The 21,067-nt window shown below is 42.6% G+C and overlaps 1 protein-coding gene across 2 annotated transcripts in view; it reads right to left on the reverse strand.

Annotated features, from left to right (window-relative positions):
* PPP3CA (protein phosphatase 3 catalytic subunit alpha) overlaps nucleotides 1-21,067 on the reverse strand; it is a 203,845-nt gene that overhangs the window by 23,645 nt on the left and 159,133 nt on the right. For both annotated transcript variants that reach the window (XM_076336809.1, XM_076336810.1), the window contains exons 7-9: nucleotides 12,392-12,469; nucleotides 10,483-10,577; nucleotides 15-140 (exon numbers count right to left, since the gene is read on the reverse strand). In XM_076336809.1, coding sequence (XP_076192924.1) covers nucleotides 15-140; nucleotides 10,483-10,577; nucleotides 12,392-12,469 — 299 coding nt within the window. The remainder of the gene's footprint in view (nucleotides 1-14; nucleotides 141-10,482; nucleotides 10,578-12,391; nucleotides 12,470-21,067) is intronic.

The following is a 21,067-nucleotide window of genomic DNA, read 5'->3' on the forward strand; positions in this document are numbered from 1 at the left end:
GCCAATTTACATACCTTTCTCACCCACAAATGGTAAGGACCAGGTAAACACATCCATGAAGTTTGGAAGCCAGTACGGATGAGGGGAGCAGTTGAACTGTCTGATATTCATAACGTTGTTCTCGTATTTCAATACTGCAGCTAGAAGGGAGACAGGAAAGAATCAAGAGAGACATCAGCCACGTGTGTGTGACTGGCTACCAGACCAGTAATGCTCATAGCATGCACAGCCGGCAGAGCTGCACACCAGCTTTCAACCACCTGACCCAGTGGCAGCACTTGACTGCTAGTTACGATAGGATACAGCCTCAAAGAAGTTGCAAGCCATTTCCAGTCTGAAAGCACTGTCATCAGCTTTCCCTGGCACTAAGATGGGTTGGTAAGTGAATTAATAACTGAGTAGTCATGAACGTAGGCTCTGGGATCTGCCACCAGCAGGGAACAAGGCGGACTATCCACAACCACCCATTTCGCACAGTTACCTGAGCTCCTTACAACCACACTTTGGAGATAACAAAGAAAAGTGTTTATCACTCAGAGTCTGAATGCTGCTCTTCCAATGAAGATTTTCAACATATTTCATTCATAGTATTGTACAACAGCTGATACTTTCTTCTCACATTTTCCAAACCCTAGGCACACGAGACTGTGCTCCTGATAGTATGAATGAATAATAATACGATTTGTCTTGCACCATTTAAAATTCATAACATTCTTGTCAACACACACACACACAAAGACTACATTTGCTAATGGACAGAAATACAGATATTTATGCCATTGCCACTTTTTAAAGCACCAAGTCAAGTTCAATGTTAACTTGTGTTAATGGACTTCAGGTTCATATCTGAAACAGGACCTGATTAACTTTAACCTGTTTTTGCAGTATTAGTAGAACAAAGTAAATCAAGGTATTACAAAGCATATCAGTAAGAAACAGCTATTTATTTCTAGAACAGACCATAGCTGTACCCAGGCCCAGTGCAGTCAAAAGTCAGATGAAAGAGGGAAAGGCTGAATGTGGCTTAGGTAGAGAGGGCAGAGTGCATAGGTGGGAGAGAAAGGGACAATATCAATTTGGTTAGGGAGGAGCAAAGTAATCATGTTGAAAATGCGGCAGATGAAATAAAATAAGCCTAGATAACTGCCCTTATCAAAACTCATTTTCCAAAGCATGAAGTTTGCCCAACACTATGCTAACACTACATTCCACACCAAATCTAGACTTTCATGCACTTCTAAACTTTTTTATATCAATAAGTGGTTATTAGGGTGCTTGTAGATTACTCAGACCTCAGGCCATTCATTGAGACTGCCTGGAAGAACACAGAACAGGGATGGGTTCAGCAGCTGTTTGTATCACAGGTCTATTTGTTGGCTTTAAAAGAATGTATTGTGGAAGAGCTTTCAATAATATGGTCTTTCAATAAAAATCATCCAGTGTTGGGTTTCTATCGTTCACTTTATGGGCCAACTGCCTCAGCTTGGGAAACAGTAACACTAAATCTCATCCCTTCCTTCTCCTTTTTTTTTTAATTTTTTCTTTTCTGCCTTCTTGCAAAGACACATGTAATGTAAAATCTTAATAATGCAGTTGAAGACTCAACCTGGTAACAGTATCTGTAACCTAATTAGGGTATATTTTAATTTACAGAATCTGTTTCCTGAAATTCAGTAATTTCTAAATTGCACAGGCACAGAATACGTTTGCTGTTGGATGTGAACGGAGCCATTTATGAAATAGAAGAGCAAGTATTTTTTTGCTCATGGAGAAAAAGGTAATTTTGAGATGACCACCTAAAACCAAAGGGACTCATAACTATCCTGAACACAGACATAAAAGTTTTTAAACGATACAGTTACAGGAGACTACAGACAGGATCTTTAATCAATGTGGGACTAAGACTAAGACAGTCAACACAAGCTGAAGCTTCCATCCACTGTAAAAGGTGCTGGCACTTTACATTTTTATTACCAGAAAAATAAGGGTGGGGTTTCAGTTTTTAAAAGTCAGCTCAGTGAACTTTACATGAAGTTTGCTGGTCATCTCACTACTAGCATTTACATATAGCTCTGAATGCAACCACCGCTCAGATGCTTACTCTCATGCAGACAGCGCTGACTTCACTACGTCCTGCTGGTCATCATCTGATCTTGTAGCAGTTCTAGTTCTGTAGCTGTAGTTGAGCTGCCATCAAATACTTTTTACGCTACAGACAATATACTGCACATACTGGAAGACATGTATGTAACTTTACATAAATCATCTTCAATTTGCCTTTTTAAGCTAGGAATTAAGCCATCCTGATGAGATCTATTAACTTGTGACCTTCAGAATGGTCCTCCTCAGCTTTAGTCAAAGAAAAATGGATCAAGGAAGCAACACACACGATAATGCCTTCATAAATGATGAAACAGCACGAACCAAAAGTATGTCAGAAATATACCACGAGAAAGACACATAGAGAAGAAGTGTCCTGGTTTTGGCTGGGATAAAGTTAGTTTTCCTCCTAGTAGCTGGCATAGTGCTGTGTTTTGGATTTAGGGTGAGAATAATGTGATAACACACCGATGTTTCAGTTGTTGCTAAGCAGTGTTTATACCAAGTCAAGGACTTTTCAGCTTCCCGTGCTCTACCGACTGAGCAGGCTGGGGGTGCACAAGAAGCTGGGAGGGAGCACAGCCAGGACAGCTGACCCAAACTGGCCAAAGGGATATTCCATACCATATGATGTCATGCTTAGCATATAAGCTGAGGGGAGTTGGCCGGGGGGCAGTGACCGCTGCTCAGGAACTGGCTGGGCATCGGTCAGTGGGTGGTGAGTGGTTGCATCACTCCCCCCCCCCCCCCCTTCCTTTCCCTGGGTTTTTGTTTCTCTCTCTCTCTCATCGTTTTACTTTCCATTACAATTTATTCTTCTTCTTCTATTATTTCAATTATTAAACTATTCTTATTCTCAACCCACGAGTTCTCTTACTTTTACTCTTCCAATTCGCTCCCCTGTCCCACCAGGGCTGGGGAGGGTGAGCAAGCAGCTGTGTGGTGCTTAGTTGCCGACTGGGGTTAAACCTCGACAAGGAGATATATCATACTTTGTTTTCCCCTTTCCCTCCAGCCTTCCGACCTGTGGCTGAACGTAGTTCCAGGGCTGGTTATCACTTAACAGCCACCAATGAAGTTGCACGACTGTGATATGGCACAGCACCGTAGGAAATGCAGTATATTGCAACGTTGGCTGAAGGGGGTGAACAATTTCTTCTGATTATTAATTTCCTCCCATTGACTAAAGTGTGTGTCAATCAGACAAGAAACTGTTTTTGGATGCACTAGACTGTTGCTTCCCACAAAAATTTAATAGGTTGCTAAATGTCTTCCATTTTGTGGCTGATGACAGAGTCCAGAGTGACCTGGGAGTTTCTGAAGTCTATTCGCTGATAGACACAGAAAATGGCTCACTAACATTTACACGAACTTTTGCCAGGCAGATGCCCTCCATTTAAATAAACCACATTTGATTCTTGCCCATCTTCGTCTGACAGTTGGCAGCCATTCTGCTGCTCAGTAAAATAAAAATGGCTTAATACTGCTATTAGCAAAAATGAGAAAACTAGTGTCGATGCTCTTAATATTTCTACCACTTTTTGGCTGAAATTACATATGGCAGATTGAAATTCATTCTTTTCTATTACAGTGACACAATTGCATAATAAAAATAAATAGTTTGTGGCTTTACAGCAAAAATGAGTCAAAACCACACAAAAAGGACCACTTAATAGTTGTGAAGATTCATTTAGAAGGACTAAAACTTCAAATTCATCATCTTAGTGAGCCGAGGTGGTTCCCCTTCCCACTGTTTCTTCAATTTATCCATTAAATCTATTTCTAAATTCTGTGAAAGTTGAATAAATCATTTTTACAAGGAACTTTTAAAACTGGCCTCTAAAAAAGCCTGAACCATAAGCAGAACAGATGGAAAACACCAAATTAAATATAAATGGCTTTGGCTGGGTTTATTTTTTTTTAAAGGCAGATAATTTATTTTGAGATTATAGTAAAAAAAAAAATCTTCACACCACCTTATTAATTTATATACCTGAATATCTTACAAAAGCAAGTTCCGATAACAGTATTTTAAAAACTATTCTCCTCTGTAAATGACCTGTACTGCTCCCCAACAAATGACTTCAAAAGCCACCTGAAGAAAAATAACACTATAGAATAGAACAGGGTAATAACAGAGACAGAAGTCTTCTAAAATATCCCTACTCTTAAAAGAATAAAATAAAGTCGGGTAGTTACCAGTATCACAAATACTTTTCTGAATTTTTAATTTAAAATCTTTCAGTTACAAGCACAACGTACACAAAATATTTTTATTAGGTAACTAATGAAGATGATATTTAACATTAAACAAACTGGCTTTTGTTATGATTGCACAGTTCTGACTACTGCTTAGTAGTCAGAAGACGACTTCACCTGGATCAAGAAGAAAATGATTCTCAGATAATAGCAGGAGTTTCCCTGAGCTATTCTGGCCCCTTGCTTTCTTTTGGTCATAGCTCTTTTTTTCCTCTCTGTTGGCTCAGAGAAGGCTTGGGGGTTTCACCTCTGCTTCATTTCTTAGTCCACATTAACTTGATGCCAAAGTAGCTACAGGAGACCCCAGCTGCCCTGAAGGTGCAGGAATCTTTTGAAGGTTATATGACTACAGGCCACGTGGTCGCTGATGGAGGAGACAGAAGAAAGTGGGATGGGTTCCTTTGGTTATGAAACCCGTAACTGAGAAAAACCTGACTGTCTCCACCATTTGCTTATTATTCCAGGCTGCAACCTCTATAGTTTTCTTTCCAAACGTATACTCAGACAGATGCTAGCAGATCAAGCCACCAGCCACAGTTTTATCGTGTATAATCACCAACCAGAGGAAGAATCTTATTTTATTATTCTTAACAGCCACACACATTTTAACCTAATTTTGGTACTCGCTGTTGTAAATGAGTTTTAGAAGCTAATGTTTTGTAAAGTGAAGATGTGCAGATATCCTAAATGACATTATACTTCTTTCCAATGTTAGCAAACTGAGATATCGGGTGCCGAAATTGCATTAGAGTGAAATGAAACACTAACGCAGCAGGCAAAGGGCATTCGTACTGCTTAGCTTTAAGCATTTAACATAGGGTACCTACGGCTGGAAATACGGGTGGTGAAAAATGTGCCAGTAAGAAACCTCCTTCCTTCAGCTAGAAATGGAGACAGCTCTTCTAACCTTCTCAGGGTCAAATATAAGCACCTAGTGCCATCTGAGACCCCCTGGGGTATCTCCTTGGTCTCTCTCAGTTAAAGATAAGCCCGGATCACCCCTGTCTCCTGTGTCATACCTGTCAGATCCGAGTGGATGTCTCAGAACCCTCTGGCATCTCAAATGGTGCTTTAAAAGCCTACATGTTGGGAGGTGGATTAAGGCCTTAAGCAACGTGAACAACATTAAACTGTGTGACCGATAGTTCAGAATTACACAAAGACATTACATATCCTGCTTCAAGATCTGCTGAATCATTTTTCAGTATAAATTAATTGATAACATTTCCATCAGAAGAAAAAAATGAGCATGGCAGAAATACTAGCCCAGAATGAACTACATGTTTTTAGATAAACAACCTCAAAATAATTTTAGCACACAAGTTAACTCATTTTCTTGTAATTTTTTCAGAAAACTCATCCTGTGTTTAGAAAATAAATGCAGTGAAAGGTCTCTCAAATTCTTCATACCCGAGAAAGAATTTCAATTTCTGATTTAATGCCAAATTAACTTCAGCATTAACTGTGCAACTGGGAACAGTGCCTTCTGCTCCAGCAGAGTTGCTAAGTAACCACTGCCCAAGACAGGTCAGGGATAAAGGTTAGTAAAATGCTTAAGGAGTTTAAACATTATCAAAGGAAAAAATGATTTACTATACAAGGTAATGATGTAAATAATCCAGTACAGAAGTGGGGCTAATTGCAGTTGGGAAAATTTTCCCTTACAGAATTCTGAAGATTTTTATTTTACATGTGTAATTGCGTCTTCCAAAGAAACAGTGCAATAGCGTTCAAGATTTTATCAACAGACTGCAAAAATCACTTCTGGCAAACTTCTCTGCGTTGGCAATGAGATGGCCTAGATACTCTGACAGCTCCTCTTTAAAAGCTTTTGTTTCCATGACAAGGCCTCATCACAACAGCAGAGATAAAGCATTAAAGAAAACTGATAGGGCAAACAGAAGGTTACGCTGCTTTTCTTTCTCCCAAAGTGCTATTATTTCTCAAAGATCATCCTTGTCTTCCAGGTATATTACTCTGCCTTTTTCCAATATGAAAATAATTTTCCTGTTAGACCCATTTGGATCAGGTACATTTCTTAACGTGTATCTATGGTATAGCACATGCTGATACTTTATACACGCTTCATTGATATATTACTTATCTGGTAAGTTAACAAGCATACCGATGTACAGCTGGTTTTGATTTTTCTAGTATCCCAAACTCCCCTGCATACTTTCTTTGTTTCTTTCCTTCATCATCTGCTTTTCCTTTCAGCAACACCACATGTACATTGCAGCATGTTGGAAGAGACATCATGGGGTTTTTTTTCAATAGCTTCGGATTCTCTGGTGGTTATCTCACCACTAATAGTCTGTCTTCAGACAGCTAGTTAAAATAGTTCACTCAGCCAAAAAGCATGCACTTACTGAAGTGACAGCCAGACACTAAAATATGAAGTATTGCCAATGATTTACAAATAAATTGCCTGCCTCTGTAGAACTTCTGTAAAATCTTTCACTTGATTTTTTTTTTTTTGTGTGGCACAAACAGCATTACAGCAAGCACTAATTAAGGCATTAAGAAATATTAAATGCAGGAATGAAAGTTTAGACACGGTACAAGGCCAGCAGATGATACAATGCAGTAATTTTTGGCACTCTCTCATTCTGTTGCTACAGCGAATTTCTCCTGGTGATGGGCACCCTTGAATCCAGGGGTAAACCTGTACTTACACAACTTTCTCAGAGCTTCTTGATCAGTACAGCCTTCCTCCGAGGCCCTGAAGTCACAGGTAACTATCACAATCCAATTAACATTTATCTTCTTGCATGAGGAGTTTTGATCCTCTCCAGAAGGAGTAGTCTAGAAAATCATCAATGCACCGGTATTTCTTGTAACAAGTTTTAATAATAATCTTAAAGTATCTTTTTCTTTATGCCTTTTAATAATATAAATGAGAGCAGAAATGTTTGTGAAAGCTATGAAGACACTGAACAGAAGCTCAGAAGTTGCCAAAAACCATATGTATAAATGCCTCCCCTTTGCCAATGCTCTCCATTATAATGGATATGGAAGGCAGTAATAACAATAATGAAGAAGGAAAGTCTTGGAAAGAGGAGGGACACTAGGCTCCCCATATCTAGGCAGTTTCTGAGTCTCTGAATCGCCCCCTGAAAGCATCTCTTTCTGTCTCCATTAACTACACAGGCAACCCCTGACAGGAGCCTCCTAATTGAAAAACCTAACTTTGGCACCCGAAGTTGTGCATGTGTGTGGCCTGGGGTTGTGACAGGACCAGCAGCCACATGATGGACGAATTACACATGCAGCCTTCACGAGGCAATGGCCAGTAACCAAAAGGATACAGAAAACTCCCTTCGGTGCCAGAATCCAGCAGAGCAAAGCCAAAAGATATTCCCACAGTGGGTCAGTACTGTGAGACAGCCCATGCAGGGGGTCCACAGCAGCATTATTAACAGCAGATATGCTGAACATGGACTTGTTTGGGTAGCTTATCTTCAGCTACTCCTGCCGAACCTCCTTTTGCTCTAGGAATGTTGCCTCCCTACTGCTCTTTGAGGACATATCTGATCCCAGTGGCTGCTCTCCAGCGAGGATTGAATAAGCTCTTGGATAAAGTTAGCAACCAAGCCCACTCCTTCTGAAGTGCTTTGAAGAAGTACAGGAAAATACATCTGCTTTAACGGGTATGAGAACTGCCAACCTGGGGTAGAAAATGAGTATTCCTATCCCCTTGCAGCTTTTTAGAAAAATGTATTTATCTTAAACGACACTGCATTTAAAAATGACCCATTCATGTCATTAGGAGATGGAGCCTCTCAGGAATTTATTTAGGGTGACTTTATTAGCTAAGTGACAACCAGAAGCATACTAAGAATGCATACTACAAAGGAAGGCACTTACTAGTAGGAGAGTAACTCCTTTTCCAAGGACTGACAGTAACCAAAACCCCAAATGATCTGTACAAATCAATCAGGTTCTGCACCAGTGCACAATGAGTCAGCTAGAGCAACTGTCCTGTAACACCTCTGGATGGAAAAAGCCTTCCTTCGCCTCCTGAAATCAGTCAGTCAGAAGCTCTGTGTTCTTAGTTAATTCATCTGCCGCAAATCATGGAAGCCAACAAGTAGCCATGTTTTGGACTGATTGAGGACGATGGTGTTTTTCTTTCTTGAAGAGGGAAGCAAGCACCCAAACGCTATCCAGATGACAATGCATGAGCAATGCAGCATGAAAAACTATGCATGATGTACTTTAAATGCCAAGGGCCAGTGCAATCAGTCACATGAAATAATGCGTCAAGACTTCTAATGAGAGAAAAGGAGGCAGTTAAACCCAACAGAAATTCATTACAAAGCTGCTAAAGGTCAGCCTCTAAATTTACAATAGGTCATACATTAAAGAGTGGCACACCGGTGCCAATCTCGCACCACTGCTGATTTGCCTGAGCTCACTCAGAGCAAATATCGCCAGCAGTGCACCCAAACTTCACCGCAAATAACCAGTGCCTCTCAGCAGCTGGCCTACAGCCTTTCACCAGAAAAGGTTTTCCACCAGTTTTAAGACCTGCCTGCCACAGCAGAGCATCCTGGAACAAGGGAAATGACCCTCTCTTCCGAAACGGAGATAACGGAGAGGCACTTCTCTTCAGCACCCAAACTCTGTGGTTTCAAATTCAAGATTTTGAATATTATAAATCATTGCTTTACATTTAACATTTGCCTTCATGACAAAAATCTCACATTGTTCGCCCACTGCCTCCATGCATTAAGAAACAAAAAGTGACCACTTTCTGTCACCTTACTTGTACAGACCTGTCATCAGTCTGCCTTCTACCCAAAGCAGCCAACCCAGAGAGTAAACACACTTTTCCACCAACAGCAACAATGCTGCCAAGAAAATTAACACATTCCCTGTTTCATCCTGCACTTTTTTGGTTGCTAGCAGGGTCTCTATATTATTTACTTTTACAAAAATAGCTACTGACAGCTCTGCTTTTTTCTGTTTTTGCAGAATGCTTTTATTAATTTTTCCGCAAGTTAACAGGCATATTGAGAACACTGAAGTGTACAAACCCCATTATCAAACAGTGAAGTGTTTCCTTCCCTTGCATACAGTTCATGGCGTAACAGCTTTCAGATTATAAGTCTTATAATATAAAATGATGCCTGAAGAAGCTTTCTTTTGCAAGTTTAAAAAAAAATTTAAATTTGCTTACTTCCTTTGCAGGCAAGCATCCAAATTAAAAATGTCTCTTCTCAAGAAAGATTGATCTCTTTGCAATGGAGCTACTTTCAAAAATATCATTGAGGAAAAAATTATTTTGTTTTGCTCTCAGAGGAACACAAATAACTTTACTTTCTCCTATTCCCAGTAAAGCTAAACGTTACTGCTCATTTCAAGAGACAGGAGGACAAGTTTATTAGAATGCTTTATTTTTAGAAGCATGTTTTTTTTTTCTTTCCAGTTCATTAGAGAAGTTTTCAGGGAATGCAATAAATTCATAAACTCAGAGAAGCTGCAAACACTTGTATTCAGTGGAGTCTTTATAGAGTGATCAGTGACCACTTATTTGTGTGGTAACCTTTTTTTTTTTTTGACTAATGATATTTCATTTCCTACATAATAGTTTTCAAGTGATTAAAAAAACACAAAACATAAAGGAACTCAGCCAATATCTATCCCATGCTTTATCCACCGATGATCTGTCAGAGACTGTTAGCTGGCTAGAGGGTTTGCATATACAAACTCCATTAATTTTATTGGAAAGGAGCAAAGGGACAAATAATTGCTTATAAGGAACACTGGGCTGTGAACATCTCACCCACAGCATTTCTTAATATACTTCTCTTAGTTGATAGAGCTGTTTTCAGTTTTGCTTCCCGTGTAACATTTACTTAATAACTTGCAATCAAAATACAGAAATATCCTAAAGCATATTAGAATCTACAGTTATGTTCAGAGGCATACATCTGCCTGTAATAAATTTAATTAGATTTGTATTATGTAATAAATGGAATGGGCATGAACTAATAAATAGAGGAAGAAAATGGGCATGAACTGATAAATTGAGAAAGGAGTGAAAAAGAAAACCAATGTAATATATTTGAGTAAAGAGAAGTACAGTCAACTGTATATTAACAGGAATTAAATTCTTACCTTTGTTATTGTATACATCTAGATAGTTTGGTGCTGAAAAAATTGTGATTAGTGAAGGGAAGCCTGTTGTTTGGCTTTTCCTGTACATACGATACCTAAAAGGAAAGAGAAGATACTAATTATTACCTAATGTTATATGTATATTTGTCACTGACCAAATATAGTGCAAAAAACCTCGTACGTTACTGCACTGGCTGTTAACAAATGCCAAGACAGAAAAACATGCATATGTGCTTTTTAAAGCCGTGGAAAAAAATATTTCCTGCAGGCTTATTCATTATATCCATTTGGGATGGCCAGGGATCCACACCATGCTCGAAAGCTGTGTCTCCGTCTGAAATTTAGTGAGCCAGAGGTGGTTTTTGTTATGAATTTGCCCAGTGCCCGTCCCGGGAGCTAGGTGGCCTCTATGTGTGTGCACCCCAAGACTTTCCCAGACTTTCCCTCCATGGGACTGCAGGTGAAGGCAAGCCCTCCATGACCCTCCAGCTGCCTGCCCTCTCTGGGCATGCAAGCGATGGCAAGGCCAGGGGAGATGGAAAGTATGAGAAGGGGAGGGGAAACAGGGCATCCAATATTTTCAGTGCTGTGTCTAATCTCATCCAGTCTATTAGCCAGTTTGTTGATGCTTGCGTGTTTTCATTACCTAACCTAACCTAAGGCAGCAGCCTTATGAAAAATAAAAGGCTTATTGGACCAACATATAATCAGTCAAGCATTAAACCTCCAAGTAATTGGAAGCAAACCAACCAGACAGTACTTTTGTCTTACTAAGACACAAGTAACACCAAATAGTGCTCTTTAGTCTTCAGCTACAAGAAACTGAAGAATTTGGCAAACATCCACAACAGTTGCACTGAAACCACTGTATAGTTTCAATGCAATCCCTTCTACAAAATTTTATTTTTCACCCTTTATTGGAAAGCAATACAATAAAAATGAAATTTCATTACCCTTGGGTATTTCATGCCAGTTATGTTTGGCAGGTAATAGCTTGCTTTTAATTGCATTGAGGTTTTTAAGTATGTGATAATTCAAACATTCAGAATAGCTTTTTATACACATAGTGAATATTGACTTCATTCCTACAATCTTGCTACTTTATCTTTTATTACTATTCAGGTTGGGTAAAGTTTCTACCTCCAAATAAACACATTAATAATTTATGCAAGATATGTGAAGCTATTTATTCAGCTACAAATCCTTCATTAAAATCTCACAAGTATGGTAAATTTCAATGAATAGATTTTTTTTAATAATTTTTTAAAGCGGCATAAAAAATTCGATCTTTACACTGGCAATAGTTTCATGAGGGAAACATGAACACCACCCAGTGCTTGACCTGGCTTATTTTTGCACACAGTGTCTTAATAAGTTCCTTAAATTCATTAATGATACTCCTGCATAAATCATTTTTGGCTATTGAGTTCCACAAGTTTATTTTATTGATAAAGCATAAAACCAGTAGGCCCAGAAGTTTCAGGTAGGTGTGAAAGACTTAAGAGATGACAGTTTTGGCCTTCGTGAGCCAAATCACTTCCCAGGCATGGTGGCAATCAGTGTGTCAGAAGTCTCAGGCACATTTGTAAAGCTTCTTTTTCTGAGCTGAATTTGTCTTCCTTCCCGAGTTTGGCATCCAAATAACTTTTGGTCATTTTATGCCACTTAAAATCTCTAAGGCTAAGTAAGTGGGATATATGAGGATTCATTAAGTCCTGTAACTGAGTTATAATCATGTAAAAGACATTCTAATGCCAGTGTATGTTTTTATAGCATTAATAAAAAGTGAGAGCTGTTGCAACTTAAGTTTTCCAGTTCATTCTCACTCAGTTGTTCTTTCTTTCCTTGTTCTGTTTGACAACGGTAAGCCATTATTCATTATTAGTGCCCCCTCTCCACACATACTTACCCAGCATCCTGGGCTTCATGAGCTCGGAGTATAGATAACAAGTTATTGTGCTGTAGGAATTCACATACAGCAGGGTAACTGTTGGAAGAAAATAATAGCACCTGTTATGGCATTATCAGAAGTGCCACATTTAGCTCTGGTTTTCAAAAAATGTTTCATCCAACATGCATCATTCATGAAATCAGCCCCAGCTCTGCAGGCAGATTTCAGTAGAGACAACACTAGAAGCAGCACCTTTTTTTCTCCCACCCCATAACTGCGTGAGAGGAATGCTGGAAAGATGCAATTCATTACATAATAACAATCACCTTATTGCTTATCAGAAAGAAAGTAATTTCTTTTATTATACTTTAACGTTCAGTGTACTCAGAAAGCGAAAAATGTGATATAATGGTTGCTCACAACAGAAAACCTCCTCGCCCACTAACTACAGTATGCACAGGCTGCTTATGGACACCAGATAATAAGCTGGTGTGTGGAAAGAGAGGGAGAAAGACAGAAAGAAGAAAGGCAAATCAATGTCCGAACTGAAAATGTTTGATCTTCTGAACTTCATCTCCTTAGTAAACAAGGATTATCCTTCCCCTTGGCAACTTAAAATGTAAATTCTGTGACTTCCGAAAACCCAAAGTATGCCCACCAAATATATCTTTCCGAGACGTGTTCTACTGTGTGAGTGAAAACAAAATTATTAGGTGAAATGGTGAGAATTTCTCTATCATATTTTTCATTGTACATGGACAGTTCTGCTTTCAAGGAGAACGGAGGAGCCATTTCTTACAACCTCAGCACCCTGAAACCCACTTACTGTTTAAGACACTCAACACATAGGAAAAACACATACAAGCAGAAACATAGCATAACCTGTATGCAGTTTTGACAGCACAAGTGGGAAATATTAGAGAAAAGCTATTCAAAATTACACCTAAATAAATGTTACGGAACTTAAAATGACTCCATTTTGCTGCTTTCAAAGATAAGTTTTGTTTTTTCTGTAATGACTGTTTTCTTCTTGCTTTTAAACCGTTGATGACTCTCCATGCCTGTATTCAAGGATAACAAGCACAATGGCCATCTATCACTTCAAGACAGGAAGCAAAACCTCTCCTCCTGTTGTTAGCAATTTAATACAGAACCCAAGAAAGCCAAAACTTCCTGGCTTCCCTTGTCAAAAGCCAACTGTAGCAAGAGCAAAACAGGACAAAGCACACGCATGGAAGAGGGTAAAGGAGAAGTGACGTTGGAATAAAAATTACTTGACATCTGGCAAAACCTTACCAGGCCCCTTAAAAACATCTAAGGGGTAGGAAAGAGTCTTTATTCAGATGATACCTAGAGCTCTTCCCTTTTGTCCCTCTTCGGGCCAGTCCTATACAATTTGTTTTGCCTTATCCAGATTTATTTCCCACCTTTGAAACAAGCAATCGTTCAGCTGACTGCTTTGTATTTCATGACCTTTCACCATGGTGGGAAGTGGGCACTCCTGCAAGGTAGCAGGTGGCCTCATCCACATCCCTGCAGCCCTGTGACCCTACGTCTGAAAGGCACTTCTGAACTTAACGTTCCTCACTGGCAAGGATGCAGCATGGTATTGGCTCCGTTCTCGCTAGCAGCTTAAAGAAGTTGCATTTAAAACGTTAAACCTGGGGAGAAACCAAGTGTTGCCACCTCTTGTCACTATCTGAATTTACTTCCAGTACTGGAGGTTGCCTGCACATCAGCAGCAAGACAAGCTGGCTGGGCACAGAAGTTTGAGCTGTTACTCTCTCGTAGCCCTCCATCTGACTGGAGCCTGACCAGCTCCAAGTGCCCTAGCTCCAAAGCCAATGTGGTGGAGGCAGGTCTGGCACGGGTGGAGAGTTGGGCTGCCTTCTGAACACAGCCTGCCCCAGAGCAATGTCTGACCTGAGACCAGGACCAGGAGACAGGTTTTCCTGGATTTGAGGCCCAGGATGTGACATGTAGATGTTATAATTCCCTCTTCTCATTGCTGGGCAAGTTGGAGAGCAACAATCAAAATTGTTGCTCAAAAAAAAAAAAAATCAAAACTGGCGGCAAAAGGTGTAAACTTCACATAGCAGCTCTGAAATGTCACCCGATGGTTGGAGAAAAAGCAAAACAGACCCTGCGTTAACATCCATTCATCATGTTTATTTTCCACTATTGATTCAACTCTCCTATAGTTCAAATAATAGAACACCCGGAAAGGTTTAAAGAAGGAAATACAAGGTGTTGTGGAAGACACTAAGGCATCTCCATGATAACTTCTGTGCTGGTTCTGCAGCACGATGGGCTCGCAGTGAGCCTGTAAATAACACAAACTTGCAGAGTCTCTGAATCTCCAAGTGTAACTTGCATACAGGTATTATGTTACGGGACTGTATGTATTATCAAAGACTCTGGCAAGAGCACACTGTTTTGCAGTACCTTAGGGACAAGACGCAGTCATACAGTACAATGTTATGCAAAATACTTGAGTAAAAGCTGTTGCTAAACATACTGAGCAAGCTAAAAAAACCCAAAATCTCAACTAAACATTATACAAAAGACCTGCTGTCCCAGACATGATTTCATGGACCACCTTCAGAGCTCACTTGCAATCACTTAACAGCCCCATCAGTTTCTAACTTCATCCATGAAAGAGATGAAAATTCACAAAAAAAAAAAGCAAAATCTAATGCATCATCTTCCTTCAGTTTACCCAAGAGAAACACTACTGCTTGCTTCCAACCTTCCTGAATATTTTGAAGCTGAAATGTCATTTGCAGCTAGAGGCTACAAATCCAGTATAATGGTATATTGCTGTTTTTGGACTTGACCCATCTAGCATATATTCTCAGTCACAGGTTTGGTATTTGGAACGGTCTAAAAAGATTGCCATTATAAAATAATTTCAATTAGTGGGGTATCGTTTTGGCAACTGCAGTGATCTCAAATGCTGATAGGCTGCCATTCAAACCACTGGCAAATGAGAACTAATCGTAGAATGCTTTGGGTTGGAAGGGACCTTAAAGATCATCTAGTTCCAACCGCCCTGCCATGGGCAGGGACACCTTCCACTAGACCAGGTTGCTCAAAGCCCCGTCCAACCTGGCCTTGAACACTTCCAGGGATGGGGCATCCACAGCTTCTCTGGGCAACCTGTTCCAGTGCCTCACCACCCTCATAGTGAAGAGTTTCTTCCTTATATCTAATCTAAATCTACCCTCTTTCAGTTTAAAACCATTACTCCTTGTCCTATCACTACATGCCCTTGTAACAAGTCCCTCTCCAGCTTTCCTGCAGGCCCCCTTCAGGTACTGGAAGGCTGCAATAAGGTCTCCCCAGAGCCTTCTCTTCTCCAGGCTGAACAACCCCAACTCTCTCAGCCTGTCTTCATAACCTGTCTCCAGCCCTCTGGTCATCTTCGTGGCCCTCCTCTGGACTCGCTCCAACACGTCCGTGTCCTTCTTATGTTGGGGGCCCCAGAGCTGGATGCAGTACTCCAGGTGAGGTCTCACGAGAGCCGAGTAGAGGGCCAGAATCACCTCCCTCGACCTGCTGGTCACACTTCTTTTGATGCAGCCCAGGATATGATTGGCCGCCTGGGCTGCAAGGGCACATTGCTGGCTCATGTCCAGCTTTTCATCCACCAGTACCCCCAAGTCCTTCTCAGCAGGGCTGCTCTCAACCCATTCTCTGCCCAACCTGTATTTGTGCTTGGGATTGCCCCGACCCATGTGCAGGACCTTGCACTTGGCCTTGTTGAACCTCATGAGGTTCGCATGGCCCCACCTCTCAAGCCTGTCAAGGTCCCTCTGGATGGCATCCCTTCTCTCCAGCGTGTTGACCGCACCACACAGCTTGGTGTTGTCGGCAAACTTGCTGAGTGTGCACTCAATCCCACTGTCCATGTCGCCGACAAAGATGTTAAACAGCACTGGTCCCAATACTGACCCCTGAGGACCATCACTTGTCACTGGTCTCCACTTGGACATCGAGCCGTTGACCGCAACTCTTTTGAGTGTGACCATTCAGCTAATTCCTTATCCAGCGAGTGGTCCATCCATCAAATCCATGTCTCTCCAGTTTAGAGACCAGGATGTTGTGCAGGACAGTGTCAAATGCTTTGCACAAGTCCAGGTAAATGACATCAGTTGCTCTTCCCTTATCCACCAACACTGTAACTCCATCGTAGAAGGCCACCAAATTTGTCAGGCACGATTTGCCCTTAGTGAAGCCATGTTGGCTGTCGCCAATCACCTCCTTATTTTCCATATGCCTTAGCATAGCTTCCAGGAGGATCTGTTCCATGATCTTCCCAGGTACAGACGTGAGACTGACTGGCCTGTAGTTCCCTGGGTCTTCCTTTTTTCCCTTTTTAAAAATGGGGGGTTACGTTTCCCCTTTTCCAGTCAGTGGGAACTTCACCGGACTGCCATGACTTCTCAAATATGATGGAGAGTGGCTTAGCAACTTCATCCGCCAGTTCCTTCAGGACCCGTGGATGGATCTCATCGGGTCCCATGGAATTCTGCACCTTCAGGTGCCTTAGATGGTCTCGAACCTGATGTTCTCCCACAGTGGGCGGCTCTTCATTCTCCCAGTCCCCGCCTTTCCCTTCTGCGGCTTGGGTGGTGAGGCTCAAGCACTTGCCAGTAAAGACCAAGGCAAAAAAGTCATTGAGTACCTCTGCCTTCCCCGTGTCCTAGGTAACCAGGTCTCCCATTTCGTTCCGGAGAGGGCCCAGATCTTCCCTTGTCTTCCTTTTATCCCCGATGTACCTATAGAATCTTTTCTTGTTGTCCTTGATGTCCCTGGCCAGATTTAATTCTATCAGGGGTTTAGCTTTCCTAACCTGATCCCTGGTCGCTTGGACAATTTCTCTGTATTCCTCCCAGGCTACCTGTCCTTGCTTCCACCCTCTGTAGGCTTCTGTTTTGTGTTTGAGTTTGTCCAGGAGCTCCTTGTTCATCCATGCAGGCCTCCTGGCGTTTTTGACGGACTTCCTCTTTGTTGGGATGCATCGCTCCTGAGCTTGGAGGAAGTGATCCTTGAATATTATCCAGCTTTCTTGGGCCCCTCTTCCCTCCAGGGCTTTGTCCCATGGCACTCTGCCAAGCAGATCCCTGAAGAGGCCAAAGTCTGCTCTCCTGAAGTCCAGGGTTGTGAGCTTGCCGTGCACCCTCCTCAGTGCCCTAAGGATCTTGAACTCCACCATTTCATGGTCACTGCAGCCAGGGCTGCCCTTGAGCTTCACATTCCCCACCAGCCCCTCCTTGTTGGTGAGAACAAGGTTCAGCATAGCACCTCTCCTCATTGGCTCCTCTATCACTTGGAGAAGGAAGTTATCATCAATGCATTCCAGGAACCTCCTGGATTGCTTATGCCCTGCTGTGTTGTCCCTCCAACAAATATCAGGGCGGTTGAAGTCCTCCATGAGGACCAGGGCTTGTGATCCTGAGGCTGCTCCTATCTGTCTATAGAGGGCCTCATCCACTCGGTCTTCCTGGTTGGGTGGCCGGTAGCAGATCCCCACTAAAATGTCACCTGTCCCTGCCCTCCCTTTAATCCTGACCCATAAGCTCTCGGTCAGCTCCTCATCCATCACCAGGCGGGTGACCATGCACTCCAGCTGGTCATTGACATAGAGGGCAACACCCCCTCATTGTCTCCCCTGCCTGTCCTTCCTAAAGAGCCTGTATCCTTCCGTTCCAACACTCCAGTCATAGAAGCCATCCCACCACGTCTCCGTGATGCCAGTAAGATCATAGGCCTGCAGGAGTGCATGTCTCTAACAGCTCTTGTTTATTCCCCATGCTACATGTGTTTGTATAAAGGCATTTAAGTTGGGCCCCTGATGAGGATGACTTACTGGCTTGGAGTGGTTGGAGTTCCTTTGTGCTGCTCTTTAGGTGCTCTCCTGCTGACCTGTGTTCCTTCTCCAGGCTCTGGGCATCTATTGCTGGCCCTGGCATCAAACTGGTAGGAGTGGGATGGATTGAGGTTCCTCTTGCCCGGCAACTTTAGTTTAAAAGCCCTCTTCACCAGCTTGGCAAGCCTATGACCGAAGATGCTCTTCCCCTTCTCTGACAGATGGACCCCATCAGCCCCCAGTAGACCAGGTTTATCAAAGCGAGTCCCATGGTCTAAGTAGCTGAACCCCTGGCTGGGGCACCAGTCCTGTAACCATTTGCTGCTTCACCAGATTCAACTAGCCCTTTCAAACCCCCTCCCTTTGACTGGGAGGACTGATGAAAAGAACTACTTGTGCTTCAGAGTCCCTTACCACCACTCCCAGGGCTCTGTAATCCTTCTTGATAGTCCTCAGACTGCTCCTGGCTGTGTCACTGGTGCCCATGTGAAACAACAGCGGTGGATAATAATCAGTGGACTGTATGAGACTTGGTAGTCTCTTGGTGACATCTCTGATATGAGCCCCCGGTAAGCAGCACACCTCTCTAGAGAGCGTGTCAGGTTGGCAAATGGGTGCCTCTGTACCTCTCAGAAGAGAGTTGCCTACTACTACCACCCATCACCTTTTCTTAGTGGCACCCGTTGTTATACGGGGGGCAGATCGGGCTGCATTACTCAGCTCCAGCATCTCTCCTGGCGTGACAGGTCTTTCCTCTTCAGTCTGCAGAGCGGTGAAGTGGTTCTGCAAGGGCACCTCAGGCTTCGGGGGAAGTCTCTTCCTCCTGCTGGTCCTTGCTGTTGCAACCACCCGAACGGTGGCCCCCCTCCCTTCTGTGTGTGCCGGTGGGGGAGTTTTTGGCTGTTTGGTCATGGGTCCACTGCAGACTGCGCTTGGAACCAGCTATCTAACTCATTCTCCACCTCCCTGATGTTACGCAGCCTTCTCACTGCCTCCTGCAGCTCAGCCACCTGCTGCAGGAGGTCCTCCACCTGGGCACACCTTTTGCAGGCAGGTCTGCCGCCTGTCCCTACCCCCGGAGAGAGGTCTGGGCACTCCCTGCAGCCTGAGGTCTGCACCGCAGCCTCTCCCTTCAGCAGCTCTGTCTGGGTGGAGGCATCGGCCGCCGCTGGGGTAGGTGGTGCAGACCCCCCAGCTGGAGCCGCAGCCTTTACCCTCAGACGAGTGCCCACCATTCTGCCTTGAGGGTCGGGTAGGATGAGTGCTCTTGACCTTTGCCTATCGTCACAGAACAGTGCCCGGTTGTTGGGTTATGCGTACTTCAGGTCTCCCATTCAGCCAGTGGAATGTCCCTCCTTCAAAAAGGCACCCTCCCATGCAAACTGCCACGCCACGCCCTAGCTGACATGCCACGCCCTGTTTGCCCATCCTGTTGGCAGCGCTCCTGGTGGCCAGCGCTCCCTGGGGCGGCCTGTTGTAGAAGTGGGGGGTGGCCGCCATTACTGCTGGCCCTGCCCACGCCTCATCAGCCCGCCCTCATAAGAGCTGCCGGCTCCTGATGGGTCTCTGCACTCCCCTGGGGTTTCCCCGGCTCAGGAAACGCCCCTGTACGCTGCGATCCCCTGCTCCACTGCGGAACGTGCCTGCACCAGAGCTGATCACCTCTGCGAGTGACTAATTTGCATACATTTCTTTTCATAATTAATTGTGACTCAGTGTAGACTTATGGTTCGTCTTGTTTAGAAATTTTTACATTAACTTCTGAAAACTGGGGTCTATAATGAAAAATCTGGTAGTTGATTATGTTCATTATCAGTGCAGCTGCTCAAAATGTCTAGCCTATTACTTTTTTTTCCATAGTATTCTTCTCATCCAGTGTTAAGTACTGCTTTTAAAGAAGATATAATGAAGTGGTAAAAAATGCTCCTAAATAGACATGATAGGTTCTTCTTTCCATTTCAACATACAAAAGGTTGGGTTTTTTTTTTTAATTCCTTAATTATCTTATTCTTCATAAATCCATGGAAAATGGACTTCTACTAGCAGAATTTGGCTGATTCTACAGGGCCTACACCTAGAAAGGCCACATAATGAATGCTCCATGCAAATACACACACAAAAAAATCTGGCTGCCATCTTTTCTTCTAAGTGAATAGCATGGTATCTGTAATGAGCAAGCACTCGTATTACCCAGACAACTACAACCCATGAGCAGTCTATCTGGATATTTTATTTTGAAAAAGGCAAAGCAACTCTCAGACATTTTTCTTTGGCTACTTGTTGAAGCAGGGGATGGGGAGAAGCAAAGTTTTCACTATATGCAGCTATTACATATGCTGTACCAGTTATTATTATTATGACAATAAATACAGGGCTTTAATTTCCAGCACTTTAACATCAGTTTGCTCCTGCCCAAATGCAGTTTCGTATGAAACAATATTCCTCAACACAAAAATACATGCTCTCAAGGTAAACAGCAGGAAGTCCTGCAAAATGCCAACAAAACAGAGATTATGGCAAAAGTTATCAGAAACAAGCTTTTACAGAAAAGACTTCTGCTTGGAAATTTTTTTCCTAATGAAAATTACCATCTTGTAATCAAATTCCCTGCTAGTTTTTCTGATCGCTACCCTTCCAGAAACACTCTCCTCCTTGCCCTGCTTTGCAGAGCCCAGACTGTAATTCAGATGAGCCAGAAATAAAGCAGTTGGCCAAGAGGGAAAACAAACAAACAGAAACCCCCCACGCAACAGGCTTTTCCAGAACAGCCCAGCCTTCTGCCTGTGCTTCATGTGTCATGCTGAATCACGGAAGAGCGGTGA

This window comes from Aptenodytes patagonicus, chromosome 4 (genome assembly GCF_965638725.1).
Source record: "Aptenodytes patagonicus chromosome 4, bAptPat1.pri.cur, whole genome shotgun sequence".
Lineage (NCBI taxonomy): Eukaryota > Metazoa > Chordata > Aves > Sphenisciformes > Spheniscidae > Aptenodytes > Aptenodytes patagonicus.